This window comes from Malaclemys terrapin, chromosome 5, assembly GCF_027887155.1.
Source record: "Malaclemys terrapin pileata isolate rMalTer1 chromosome 5, rMalTer1.hap1, whole genome shotgun sequence".
In the NCBI taxonomy this organism is placed as follows: domain Eukaryota; kingdom Metazoa; phylum Chordata; order Testudines; family Emydidae; genus Malaclemys; species Malaclemys terrapin.
The window spans coordinates 8,826,361-8,841,096 of NC_071509.1; the positions used below are offsets into that span (position 1 = coordinate 8,826,361).

At 49.1% G+C, this 14,736-nt stretch overlaps 1 protein-coding gene across 1 annotated transcript; it reads left to right on the plus strand.

Moving 5' to 3' along the window:
- The first annotated feature begins 3,695 nt into the window (after positions 1-3,695).
- On the plus strand, positions 3,696-5,688 carry LOC128838624 (nucleolar protein 58-like). Its single transcript, XM_054030970.1, has 2 exons — positions 3,696-4,020; positions 5,184-5,688. The coding sequence occupies exons 1-2, from the start codon at positions 4,005-4,007 to the stop codon at positions 5,645-5,647; spliced, it is 480 nt and encodes a 159-aa protein (XP_053886945.1). The 5' UTR covers positions 3,696-4,004; the 3' UTR covers positions 5,648-5,688.
- Positions 5,689-14,736: the final 9,048 nt, after the last annotated feature.

Consider the following 14,736-nt stretch of genomic DNA (forward strand, 5'->3'; position numbering starts at 1 on the left):
AATTGGTCCTGCTTTGAGCAGGGGGTTGGACTAGATGACCTCTTGAGGTCCCTTCCAACTCTGATATTCTATGATTCTATGATTCTGGGCCAGAGAGATTAAAGTCACACAGAGTCTGACACAGTCAGGAACTGAGTTTGGGTGTCCTGCTTATCCAATCCGTCCCCTCTGCATGCAGTGGAACAACTGCTTTTATGTGCATGATTATATGCCCATGTAATCTAATGAATGGATAAATCTTTGATAACTCTGAGATAAAATCTACAAGAGAAGTGGCAGGGATTAGTTACCGGTAGTGTAACGAGGCAACCAGCAGCAACATGTCAGAAAGTAACCAATGTAAGGCTCCCTCTGACACACCTCTGTTATTTCATTCACCATCATCTAATGGCTACGACACACCTGGACTATTTGTATTTTTCCTGCTTGTGCTTGGTTGAGTCTGGATAAACCGGTAGCCCCTCTGCTTATGTAATAATGCTTGACATTTATAGTCCGCCCATGGTTTTATGAGCACTTCCTTATGCTCATAATGTCCCTGCCAGGTAGCGTGATCCTCATTTAACCTCCGGGGAAACTGAGGCACCGAACAGTGACATGACGTCCTCAATTGTCACGTGGTGAGTTTAGGATTTGTAACTGAACCAGAGATCAGTGCAGATCCACCTGGTTTTGTTGCAACCCTTCACGTGGCTCTCGCTGCATCTTTTTCACAGGCCACTGAGCCACAGTCTTTGCCTCTGTCTTTCCGATGAGTGGCAAGAAAGATCACTGTTGACGGCACTCACTCCTATATACTAGATGGCTGTTCCTGCTTCTACTGCCAGCTGTGGGCTGAGGATGCAGGGAGGACACATGCTGAGAAGAGAAGGCCATCGTCTCACAAGAACGTACTGGCGCTTTGAAAAGGCTGCGGGATGGGCGGAGCAGGTTGAATACAGGCATCCAGTCCAGAGAGAGGAGCCGGATTCAAGGTATAATCAGGGCCAGGGCTTGGCAGTCGCCAACTTGGGCATCGCTCTGACAGCACCTGGGCTGGATCAGGAGAACAAGCGCGGTTCTTCCTGGTTCCGAACTGCTGGGGGTGGTTCACTCTTCAAACAGGCGCAGCATCGCTTTGGCCTGGCTGGTCGTTTGGTCACCTCCGCCATGCTTCCAACCCCTGCCAGAGCCAGGAGGCTGAATCAGGAGGGCTGGTGCCCCTGTGTCTTTTCAGTTCACTCCACTTGGGCTGGACAGAGGGCAGATGGGCCCTAGAGGGAAGGGAGACCTGGGCAGCGAGGGCTGCCTGGCAGGAGATGAGAGATGGTTCCTGGGAAAGGCTGAAGGCAAAGGGAGCAGCAGGGGAACTTACCTGCTCCACATTAGACAGCTGGACCAGGGGGAGGGTGAGAGGGCCAAGGGGAATGAGGGGTACTCCCCTGGTAAAGATGATCTCCCAGCAGAGAGGCTGTGGGGGTTCCTGCTGGGTAGAGTGGGGAAGCGCTCTAGCTGTCCTGGGAGAGGGACAGAGGAGCCTAGGTGTGGTGGAAGACACTGGGGTAGGGGACTATTCATGCCCAGCACAGAGGCGGAGGGGTGTGTGTATGTTCCTGCAGGGAAGAACAGGGTTTTAAGGACTACAGGCACTGGGGGTGATAGGGGATACATTTTGGGACTTTCGTTACAGACTATTCGCATTATGTTTTGTAATAAACTGTCCCCAGGAGGGGTATTATTCAAGCAAGAGAGCCTGGCATAGGATCCTTGGGTTACCCCAGTGAGGAAACTGAGGCAGAGTGCCAGTGAGCCACCACTGGCCATGAGGGGACACTCAGGAGGCAGTTGGCCCTGCTAGAGTTCCCCTATACCTGAGCTCCCTATGCTGTAGCAAGGCAGAGCATCGCCCAGGAAAGCACTCTTTCCAAGGCCTTGTCTCCACTAGACTAGTCTTGCTGGCAGAGCCATACCAGCGTAGCTATACCAGCAAAATCTCCTAGTGGAGACCCAGCTTATGCTGGCATAGGAGTGCTTCTGCCAGCATAATATACATCAGTTCCCCAGAGACCTAAGATATCCCAGCAAAAGTACTTTCATGCTGGTATGACTGCACCTCCTCTAGGGCTTATCCCCGGCAGAGCTACGTTGGTTACAAACCCCCACTCCTCTAGACAACATAGCTCTGCTGGCGTAGGATTTAAGAGTAGACAAGGCCGAACGCTTGTGACCCTTCTTTGCTAAGGCGCTGTCCTCACTGCAAAAAGAGGTGAGTCTTTACATCGAGTTAGCTGGCTCGGTCTCCAGTCCCAGGGCGGGCACTGTAATCATGACCTTGGTGTAGCTGGCTGAGGACATCCCTGGGTGGGGGGTTGACCGTGCCATGCTGGAGAGTGCTGAGCTGCTGGTCACCCTTTCTTGCCCCAATTCTCCAAGAGGGAGGGTGTGGGGAGAGAAGAGATAGATTTGCTGGATAAGGACAGGACCCTTGGTTAACCCTTTGGACCCACTGCCCTAAGGGGAGGGGGAGAGTGAGAGAGAAAGTGCCCCTCTGCCTGGAGAAGCTGGGGTCTCCATCCAGACCGTTAAATGAATCTAGTTGAGGAAATCCTATTATAGGGCATAGCGACTGAAATCCATATGGCAGCAGGCTCGTAGTATACCCTCTGTGCTACCAACTAAGTACTGCCCCTCTCTGCATGGGAAGCCCTCTCCTATAGTGCAGTGTCCTTTTCTGTCTTTCTTTAGAAACACAGGGAGAGGGATTGATCATTCAGAGGATATGGCTGCACACATGTGCTCAGACCAGAGAAGACTGGCCTGGAACGGGGACTGGGAGAACAAACTCTTGGGTTCTAGTTCTACCTGTGAGACTTTGGATGAACTCAGGTGTTGTGTGGCTTCTCCACTTATACAAGGGGTATAAAGACATAACTCAGAGGGTTGAATTAATGTTGGGAAAGTAGCTGGAGATCATTGGCTGAGGGACACAAAGGGATGTTATCCAGGAATTGGAATGAAGGGATCATGATGTTGCCTAATCGCCACCTACTGTCCATTCTGCTGCACTGCAGCCTTTATCTGTGTGCTTATGAGGCGAAGCAGGAGTATGAGGCCTGGTCTACACTACGACTTTAATTCGGATTTATCAGCTTTAATTCGAATTAACCCTGCAACCGTCCACACAACAACGCTATTTATTTCGATGTAAAGGGCCCTTTAAATCGATTTCTGTACTCCACCCCGACGAGCGGAGTAGTGCCAAAATCGATTTTAGCAATTCGAATTAGGGTTAGTGTGGCCGCAATTCGATGGTATTGGCCTCCGGGAGCTATCCCACAGTGCATCATTGTGACCGCTCTGGACAGCAATCTGAACTCGGATGCACTGGCCAGGTAGACAGGAAAAGCCCCGCGAACATTTGAATTCCATTTCCTGTTTGCCCAGCGTGGAGAGCACAGGTGACCACAGATAGCTCATCAGCACAGGTAACCATGCAGGCTGATAATCGAAAAAGAGCACCAGCATGGACCGTGAGGGAGGTACTGGATCTGATCGCTGTATGGGGAGAGGATTCAGTGCTTGCAGAACTTCGTTCTAAAAGACAAAATGCAAAAACTTTTGAAAAAATCTCCAAGGGCATGATGGAGAGAGGCCACAATAGGGACTCAGATTAGTGCCGCGTGAAAGTCAAGGAGCTCAGACAAGCCTATCAAAAAACAAAGGAGGCAAACGGTCGCTCCGGGTCAGAGCCGCGGACATGCCGCTTCTACGCCGAGCTGCATGCAATTCTAGGGGGGGCTGCCACCACTACCCCACCTGTGTTCGTGGATTCTGGGTCGGGGATAGTCTCATCAGCGACGCCTGAGGATTCTGCCGATGGGGTAGAGGAGGAGGAGGAGGAGGAGGAGGATGAGCTTGCAGAGAGCACACAGCACTCCATTCTCCCCAACAGCCAGGATCTTTTTATCACCCTGACTGAAGTACCCTCCCAAGCCTCCCAAGCCAGTACCCAAGACTCTGACCCCATGGAAGGGACCTCAGGTGAGTTTACCTTTTAAAATATAAAACTTGTTTTAAAAGCAAACGGTTTTTAATGATTACTTTGCCTGACTTTGCATTCGCGGTCAGTTCAGCTACTGGAAAAGTCTGTAGCTACTGGAAAAGTCTGTTAACGTGTATGGGGATGGAGCGGAAATCCTCCAGGGACATCTCCATGAAGCTCTCCTGGAGGTACTCCGAAAGCCTTGCCAGAAGGTTTCTGGGCAGTGCATCCTTATTCCCTCCTCCATGGTAGGACACTTGACCACGCCATGCTTGCAGCAAGTAATCTGGTATCATTGCATGACAAAGCCTGGCAGCGTATGGTCCCGGTGTTTGCTGGCATTCAAGCAACATCCGTTCTTTATCTTGTTGTGTAATCCTCAGGAGAGTGATATCACTCCTGGTAATCTGGTTGAAATACGGGAACTTAATTAAGGGGACAGAGGTGGCCGTTCCTACTGGGCTGTTTGCCTGTGGCGGAAAATAAATCCTTCCCTGCAGTTAGCCAAGCGCAGATGGGAAATTGGCCCTGAGTTTTTCGCGTTTGGCTAGCAGGGATCTTCCCTGTTACCAGCCACGCGGTGGGGGGAGGGGTACCGTGATCATCCCAGAGAATTCATGGCGGGAGGGGGGCGGCGGCGGGGGGGGGTGCTAGTTTGGTGCCTGCAGGGATCTTCCCTGATACCAGCCACGCGGTGGGGGGGAGGGGTACAGCGATCATCCCAGAGAATTCATGGCGAGAGGGGGGGTGGTTAGTTTGTTTTCTGGTGCTGCTGAATGTTAACAGAAAAACCGCAGCACTCTACTTGCCTGAAGGGGCCCAGACAAGCCCCCCCACACTACCCCCCCCCCCCAACTGGCTGAGATTGGCCAGGCTTCTGCAGCACTCTACAGGCTATGCTTGGTATGTGGGAAAGGAGGGTGCAGAAGCTGTAAAACAATGGCTTACCATGGCCGCATGCAAGCCGAATTCTGTTGCCCAGACCTGTGATCTCTAGCAGCAAAGCCACAGGCACTCAGCATTAAGAGGCAAAATGCGACCTTGCACAGAAATCACATGTGCTATGTAATGTGAACAGTGTTGGTCACCGTGAAAGAGTATAAGCATTGTTCTGCAAAATGTAGCTTTTAAAACAATTCTCTCTTTTTTCCCCTCCCTACAGCAGCTGCAAATTCCTCAAGCCTCCCTCCTCCATCCCGAAGGTTATCACAGATAAGGCGTCGTAAGAAGAGAACGCGAGAGGAGATGTTTTCGGAAATTATGGAATCCAGCCGCAGTGACAGAGCTCATGTGAATGAGTGGAAGGAAACAGTTTCAAAGTATAGGAAAGAAGTCAGTGAACGTGAGGACAGGAGGGACCAACGTGAGGAGAGGAGGGACCAACGTGAGGAGAGGAGAGACGCTCGAGATGAGAGGTGGCGGCAGGAAGACCAGAGGATGAAGGATGCAACGCTGGGGCTGCTCCGGCGTCTGGTGGAGGTTCAGGAACGGCTGCTGGAAAACAGACTGCCGCTTCAGCCCCTGTTCCACCCTCCCCCCTCCCCATGTTCTGTATCCTCCTCACCCAGACGTGTAAGAACTCGGGGGGGGGGAGGCTCCGTACACCTTCCCATTCCACCCCAGTAGACAGCCCAAGCAAAAGGCTGTCATTTTTTTAACCTTTTCTTTGTGGCTTTTTCCTTCCCAGCAATCCTCCTCCCAAATACCACCCGGGTTCCCTCCCTCTTTTTCTAATCTATTAATAAAGAATAAATGATTTTTAAATGATAGTGACTTTATTTGGTTTGAAAGAAAGCTGGGGGAAGGGGCAGGGTGGGTTCCTTACAGAAAATCAGTCAATAAAGGGGGCGGGTTTTCATGAAGGAGAAACAAACAGATATTTCACACGGTAGCCTGGCCAGCCATGAAACTGGTTTTTAAAGCTTCTCTGATGCACAGCGCTTCATGGTGTGCTCTTCTAATCGCCCTGGTGTCTGGCTGCGCGTAATCAGCAGCCAGGCGATTTGCCTCAGCCTCCCACCCCGCCATAAAGGTCTCCCCCTTACTTTCACAGAGATTGTGGAGCACACAGCAAGCAGAAATAACAATGGGGAGATTTCTTTGGCTGAGGTCAGAGCGAGTCAATAATGATCTCCAGCGACCTTTTAAACGGTCAAATGCACATTCTACCACCATTCTGCACTTGCTTAGCCTGTAGTTAAACAGCTCCTGACTCCTGTCCAGGCTGCCTGTGTATGGCTTCATAAGCCATGGCATTAAGGGGTAGGCTGGGTCCCCAAGAATAACTATGGGCATTTCAACATCCCCAACGGTTATTTTCTGGTCCGGAAAGTAAGTCCCTTGCTGCAGCCCTTTAAACAGAGTAGTGTTCCTGAAGACGCGAGCGTCATGAACCCTTCCCGCCCAGCCCGTGTTGATGTTGGTGAAACGTCCCTTGTGATCCACAAGTGCTTGCAGCACCATTGAAAAGTACCCCTTGCGGTTTATGTACTCGGTGGGTTGGTGCTCCGGTGCCAAGATAGGGATATGGGTTCCGTCTATTGCCCCACCACAGTTAAGGAATCCCATTGCAGCAAAACCATCCACTATAGCCTGCACATTTCCCAGAGTCACAAACTTTCGTAGCAGCACCTGAGTGATTGCTTTGGCTACTTGCATCACAGCAGCCCCCACAGTAGATTTGCCCACTCCAAATTGATTCCCGACTGACCGGTAGCTGTCTGGCGTTGCAAGCTTCCACAGGGCTATCGCCACGCGTTTCTCAACTGTGAGGGCTGCTCTCATCTTGGTATTCTGGCGTTTCAGGGCAGGGGACAGCAAGTCACAAAGTTCCATGAAAGTGCCCTTACGCATGCGAAAGTTCCGCAGCCACTGGGAATCGTCCCAGACCTGCAACACTATGCGGTCCCACCAGTCTGTGCTTGTTTCCCTTGCCCAGAATCGGCGTTCCATGGATAGAATCTGCCCCATTAACAACATGATCTCCAAAGCACCGGGGCCTGTGGTTTCACTGAATTCTGTATCCGTGTCCGTGTCCATGTCCATGTCAATGTCCTCATCATGCTTGTCGCTGCGCTGCCGCCGCCGCTGCCTCCTCGCCTCGTTTCTCTGGTCCTGGCTGAGCATAAACTCCACGAGAACGCGCGAGGTGTTTACAATATTCATGACTGCTGTCTTGAGCTCAGCGGGCTCCATGCTTGCCGTGGTATGGAGTCTGCAGTGTTCACCCACCCAGGAAAAAAGGCGCAAAAATGGTTGTCTGCCGTCCGTTGCTTTCATGCAGGGAGGGAGGGAGGAGGTGAGGCTGTACCCAGAACCACCTGCGACGATGTTTTTTGTCCCATCAGGCACTGGGATCTTAACCCACAATCCCAATGGGCGCGGGAGACTGCGGGAACTATGGGATAGCTATGGAATTGCTACCCACAGTGCAACGGTGCAGAAATCGACGCTAGCCCCGGTACTTGGACGCACACCACCGAAGTAATGTGCTTAGTGTGGCCGCATTCATTTCGACTTTATACAACCTGTTTTTCAAATCCGAATTATCTAAATTCGGATTAATCCCGTAGTGTAGACATACCCTGATAGCTGCCAAAAAATGCTCTAATAAATTTGTTAGTCTCTAAGGTGCCACAAGTACTCCTGTTCTTCTTTTTGCGGATACAGACTAACACGGCTGCTACTCTGAAATGGGTCAGTAAGAAACTCCAAATCCAATAATTCTTCCAAATAGGTGCCTAGTGGGTTGGGTAGCTGGGGGGGTGGGGGTGGGGGGTGGATTTGTGAGATTAGAGTTGTGCAGCCAAACTATCCAACCAGCAAAAAAGAAAACCAGCCTCTTTCCAGTGAGCCAGACCATTCCCAGTGTTTCAATGCCAGCGGGATCCTGGCAGGGCTTCAGGTCACCCATTGTCTCCCCCACCCAGCTGTGTAGATGGCCTCTCTGGCAGGCTGGTCTGTTACAGCTGGAGTTTTACTCCACACACTGGCCCAGCGGTTTGGTAGCTAAGTGGTTAATCTCACGCTGAAAGGTCACCTCCTGCTGCAGATGGGCACCTGATCCGTTGCGGTAGCATGGTTGGTGTGATGCCGGTCCTGTTGCTCCCGTATGAACTGTTGCCTTAACTCCATCAGCCTGATGGGCCTTTGGCTTGTGGGAGCTTTGACAGCTGACCTAGCTGTTTGTTTGGTTCCCCCAACCCCCTAAGTCTCCATTCTTCCCTCTAGCTAGGGATGAGAAAACCCCATAAACTTGGGTTCAAACAAGCACCCAGAAACTAGTCTGGGGAGCATTTAAACCTCTTGAGTCCCGAGAAATCAGGCTCTGATGCCCCCCTGCCTCTTAAGGATGGACCCAATGGGAAGAGTGGTGGTTTGCTGCTGGGCACTGACACTGCTAGTTCCAAGTCTGCAAACTCTCTGGAGAACAAAGAGCTGGGATGGCTGCTGCATAGTGAAGACCTGAGCACCTGCCTCAGCCAGAATGGCTCTATAGCCCCCTGGTTAGGGCCCTCACCGGCCAGGTGGCAGCACCCGTCTCCTCATCAGGCAGAGGGGACACTAGAACCCACGTGGCCAGGGAGTACCCTTAACACTGGGCTAAAGGTTCTACTTGTCTCGTCCCAGCTGTTTTGTGTGGGGTTAGGGAACCTCTGAGCACATCTATTGGCTGGAGCCTCACATGCGAGTTAGGCGTCTGAACGCCAACCTCCCATTGGTTCGTGGATTGCTCTAGGGCTTAGGTGGGAGAGAGGTGCCTGGGCGCCCAGAGGAAGGCAGCAGCGTGCAAGCTCGGAGGCGGGAACCTTTACTGCAAAGCTGAGGCCCTGAGTGAGTCTAGCCACTTACCGGGTGCCTAAGGACTTTTGTGGCCCCAGTGACTTCACTGGAAGCAGGATGGTGCCTGTCACCTCAGCACCCAACACTTGAGATGGGCCTGAACCCAAACTCCAGGTCTCAGCTTCAGGGGTGGGATTTTTAGAAGTGTTCAGCCTTGGCCAAGGGTGATCCTGACAGCGCCCATGCAAGTGTCCAGCTGTGAGCACTCCTGATGGGCTAAAAAATTGGGTTCAGCTTGTTATTTTCTTACTCCATCTTTCCCACCCCACCCAGGCCCCACTCATTTGTTTTTCTCATCCACCAGTTAGGTTCTGGATTCTAAGCTCCCTGGGGCAGCTATTGCCATTTATCATGTTTGTACAGCCCCTGGCACAATGGGGACGTGGCCTGGTGGAGGCCTCCAGGTGCAACCATAATATAAATGTTAAACAAGAGTCATAAAATTCCCATTGACAGAAGTGGGAGCAGGCTTCGGCCAGGCCCTGAGCACTTCTGAAAATCCTACCCCCCTTGTCTGTAACAGGCTCCACCCCCATCCCAGAACCAACTGCAACCCACTGCTGAGTGTGTATTCCTGCTCTCCTGCTGTGACTGATCCACTGTGAAGATGAGCCCTTCCCAGGGAGCAGTGGCTCTGAGCTCATGCTGCAGCAGCTCATGGCTTAGCTCTGGAGATCCATTGTTCAAGCTGGCAGCTACCACCCCAAGTGGAGGGTGTTTAGATTCACTCTACTAGGGTGATGATAGGTACATCACCAAAGCAACTACTTCTCCGGTAACTTCCTGGTACCTGCTAGTTCTCCCCAGTGCACGATTGCCCTTTCAAAAGGATACTTTCCCAGCCTACCTCTCTCTGGTAGGCTCTTTCAATCTGGCAGAATCAAGCAGATGCACTGACTAGAGGGTATGTTTGCAAGTGACAGAAGCACCAGCTGGTACATAGCTAACTATGTTTCCCCTTTATTATTGTTGAGAAAATGGCTTGAACCTGTGTCAAGCATTGTTCCACTGACATGGGAAATGACGGCCTAGGAAGGAGTATTGCAGAAAGGGATCTGGAGGGTCATAGTGGATCACAAACTAAATATGAGTCAACAGTGTACCATTGTTGTACAAGAAGCAAACATCATTCCGGAATGCATTAGCAGGAATGTTGTAAGCAAGACACGAGAAGTAATTCTACTCTACTCCATGCTGATTAGGCCTCAGCTGGAATATTGTGTCCAGTTCTGGGCACCACATTTTAGGAAAGATATAGACAAATTGGAGAAAGTCCAGAGAAGAGCAACAATAATGATTAAAGGTCTAGAAAACATGACCTATGAGGGAAGATTGAAATAATTGGGTTTGTTAAATCTGGAGAAGAGAAGACTGAGAGGGGACATGATAACTGTTTTCAAGTACATCAAAGGTTGTTACAAGGAGGATGGAGAAAAAAATTCCCCTTAACCTCTGAGGATAGGAGAAGAAGCAATGGGCTTAAATTGCAGCAAGGGAGGTTTAGGTTGGACATTAGGAAAAACTTCCTGCCAGGGAAGATAAGCATGGGAATAAATTGCCTGGCGAGGTTGTGGAATCTATATCATTGGAGATTTTTAAGGGCAGGTTAGACAAACACCTGTCAGGGATGATCTAGATAATACTTAGTCCTGCTCTGAGTGCAGGAAACTGGACTAGAAGACCTCTCGAGATCCCTTCCAGTCCTACGGGTCTATGAACTAGTAAATGGAAGCAGCTATTGCCATTCAGAGCTCAGGATCCTTAAAAACTGTGCAGAACCATTTTTACCCACATGCTGCCAGTTAGTTAGCTGTTAGGAAGACTATATTACTTGGCTTTTATAATCCAAAGAAGCTTATATAAAATTCACCAGCTGAGGAAGCAAAAGGACTATTATATAGCTTTAGCTAGGGAATTTTTAGCCACACTTTAGGTGTGCTCTTATTACAGCTGCACTTCAGGCTTGATTCTGCAAAGGGGCTGAATGCCATCTGTCCCGACTGATTCTACTTGGTGTGGAGCGCTCTCAGCACCGGCCAGCATTAAACCCTTGGGTGACTGAGGAGGCCAGCCTCCTAATTAATCCATTTGGATCCCCAGGCAATAGTGGTGGAGGGTTAATGGAGCCATGCACAAGCATTAATAGCCAACATGTAACAGAGAGTCTATGATTTCATTTAAAATCAATTTGAGAAACGTTTTATTCTAAAATGCTTCCCCATTTGCATTTAATAAGCCCATTTTATTCTGGAGCCCACCTCATTTGATAATTTCCGCATTAACAGGAGTATTTCCTCTGATCACACCGCAGCCAGGGCTTTTCTGAAGTGATCATCCTATTCCTTAACTCTTTTCGTAATCTTCCAGACGCTTTGTAAACTTTAACTAGTCCTTGCAAGACCCCTTAGAAAAAAAATCAGAATTGTGTGGGTGGGTCACTGCCCGCTGCTGGATGGAACCAGAACTGCTCAAGTGTGTGTCATGAACCCTGCACTGTTAGCAGCTAATGCTCCCTTAACCTGAGTGGTGGACTCTCTGGTTTGGGAGTAGAAGGAGCTGAGTTCTGTGTCAGCTGTTGTCCTGAAGTTCCAAAAGGCTCCAGTATGTAGTGGTAACTCTGTCCACGGACTTGTAACAGCATTCAATAGAAGTGATAGACAGGCTGGAAGAGTAGGTCCTAGTTGGAATGCAAATAGATGTAGCTTTTGTAAGACAACCGAATGGCACCCACAAGTGACCAGTAGGTAGAAGTTTAAGACAAAGGCCTTGATTTTGCACCCATTGAAGTCATTGGCAAAACTTCCAGTGAGACTAGACGTGAGCCCGTATATATGAAACGTACATAGTAATGAAGGATGCAAATGTTATCCTCATGGTAGAGGGGGAACTGAGGCAGAGAGCTGGAGCTTTGCATTAACGGAGCTCTGCCTCCTAGGTAGAGGAATATTCCCAATACAAATCCAATAAAGTCAAGATGCCCTACACAAAAGGCAAGATCCATTGACACTCTGATAGGCCAGCATGCTACCCCACTCTAGTGAAATACAGTCAGGTAAAACAAGAGGAAAAACCAACTTGTCATGTCTGGCTGAAAGGAAGGCAGAGGTATTTAAACTCTATCATTTCCAATTGACTGTCCTGCTGGGAGACACCCAAGGAGACCATAAGATGCCATAATTCTACCGAGATGTAGCAGAGACATGAACAAACAGTTCAGCATCCTTCGGAGACGAAGAGGGAGTGTAACCTGGCAACATTTCTCACATCCAGTTCACCTGCTGGGGAGCAGAATCTAAACACATAAAGCACGCACAGGCACGTGGGAGAGCTGCAGAGGCTAGAAAGAGGCAGAATCGAAGTGTAGGAGACTTGTGTCTACATATTAGATATTAGGTAAGAATGATGCACTGCTCCTGGTCTGATGTGGATAGGGAGGGACTGTGCCTGATTGGTTACAGCAGAAATTCCTTGGCTCTGCTGTCATTTGTTGCTGATTTGGTTGGTGGTCTGGGGAAAGTTGCTACCTCTGTGCCCCAGTTGATAGGAATTGTTATACCAGATCAGTCCCATAGTTCAGAATCCTGCCTCTGAGGGCAACCAGTAGTGGATGTGTGACAGTGTGCCCCAGAAGGCTTTATGGAGGGGTGCTCATAAATGTATGTATGATATAACTGGAATGGGGTTTTGCTACATATGCCACGTGACATCTCTGTGTAAAGGTTATGATCTACTGGTTATGTTCATCCTAGTTGTATGCAGGCACCATTTGTGTGTTCAAAGTTATGAACATTGGCTGTATAATTGCTTGATTTCTAAGTAGCCTTAAAAAGAAGAACAGGAGTACTTGTGGCACCTTAGAGACTAACAAATTTATTAGAGCATAAGCTTTCGTGGACTACAGCCCACTTCTTCGGATGCATATAGAATGGAACATATAATGAGGAGATATATATACACACATACAGAGAGCATAAACAGGTGGGAGTTGTCTTACTAACTCTGAGAGGCCAATTAATTAAGAGAAAAAAAAAAAAAAACTTTTGAAGTGATAATCAAGCTAGCCGAGTACAGACAGTGTGATAAGAAGTGTGAGAGTACTTACAAGGGGAGATAGTCAACGTTTGTAATGGCTCAGCCATTCCCAGTCCTCATTCAAACCGGAGTTGATTGTGTCTAGTTTGCATATCAATTCTAGCTCTGCAGTCTCTCTTTGGAGTCTGTTTTTGAAGTTTTTCTGTTGTAATATAGCCACCCGCAGGTCTGTCACTGAATGACCAGACAGGTTAAAGTGTTCTCCCCCTGGTTTTTGAGTATTTTGATTCCTGATGTCAGATTTGTGTCCATTAATTCTTTTGCGTAGAGACTGTCCGGTTTGGCCAATGTACATGTACTAAGTAGCCTTAGTTAGAACATTTGGTCACTGCTTGGGAAAGGAATGTGCAAGTTAAGTGCTCAATCAGGAAGCACTTAACAGACAAAAGAGCTTGGAAGACTCCAATCCACATAAGAAGTCTACCTGAGGATGTTCAAGGTAGCATGTGGGTAATGGCTGCTACCTGCAAGTCCTGAGTCATGCATGGGCATGTGACTTGCCCATGTGATTCCGAATCTCCATTTTGTGACTGGATTCTACACAGGGTTAGGAGGGGGTCTCCACCCACAAGAGAAAGTCTATTTAAACCCTTGGGAGACCCCTCCATTTTGTCTTCAGCTGGCTAAAGAAGGAGCCTCTCCACCCCCCAGGATACTTGAAGAAAACTGGAACAAAGGACAGTAACTACAGGGGGTGTGAGTGAATGCTGGACCCAGGCTAAAAGGAGATTAGTCTGTAAAAGGGAGCATTCTGGAACTGGTGAGGATCTTATCTGTATTTAGTTTGATTAGACATAGATTTGCGCATTTTATTTTATTTTGCTTGGTGACTTACTTTGTTCTGTCTGTTACTACTTGGAACCACTTAAATCCTACTGTCTGTATTTAATAAAATCACTTTTTATTTAGTAATTTACTCAGAGTATGTATTAATACCTGGGGGAGCAAACAACTGTGCATATCTCTCTATCAGTGTTATAGAGGGCGAACAATTTATGAGTTTACCCTGCATAAACTTTATACAAGGTAAAACGGATTTATCTGGGTTTAGACCCCATTGGGAGTTGGGCATCTGAGTATTAAAGACAAGCACACTTCTGTGAGCTGTTTTCAGGTAAACCTGCAGCTTTGGGGCAAGTGATTCAGACCCTGGTCTTTGTTGGAGCAGACGGGAGTGTCTGGCTCAGCAAGACAGGATGCTGGACTCCTGAGCTGGCAGGGAAAACAGGAGCAGAGGTAGTCTTGGCATATCAGGTGGCAGCTCACAGGGGGTTTCTGTGATCCAACCCATCACAGGATGCTTTTGAGGAAGCTGCAGGCTTCTCCATCTGTAAAACTCACTGGGTATGTTAATTAACTCAAAGGGGAGTCAGTTGGGTTCTGAAGGGGAACCAAGCCCCCGTTTGGTCTGTGGTAAACTCCCGGAAGGCAGAGAACTTCTCACTGAGCCTGCCTGGAGTGCTGTTGAGGGCAGATCTCCACGGGCCCCAGCTGCTTCTACTCTTGAGCTTTGTTCCTTTGCTCTGGGGCAAGCCACAGGCTGCAGTGACGGTGGATGTGCTGTGCTCTAACTGCCCACCCTCTGTAGACCCGGCTGGTAGTTCCTGTTGATGTCATTCAAGCCACTGGGATTTTTGCTGAAATGATCCCAGCATTTGGGAAGCCCTATATTGCCTAAGCACTAAATAGGTACAAATTATTGCCTTTCCCAACGTTTTGTTCAATACTTCTCTCTGCGCTTGGTACTTCAGAGGGATAAACCAGCTTCACACCGCTCCTTG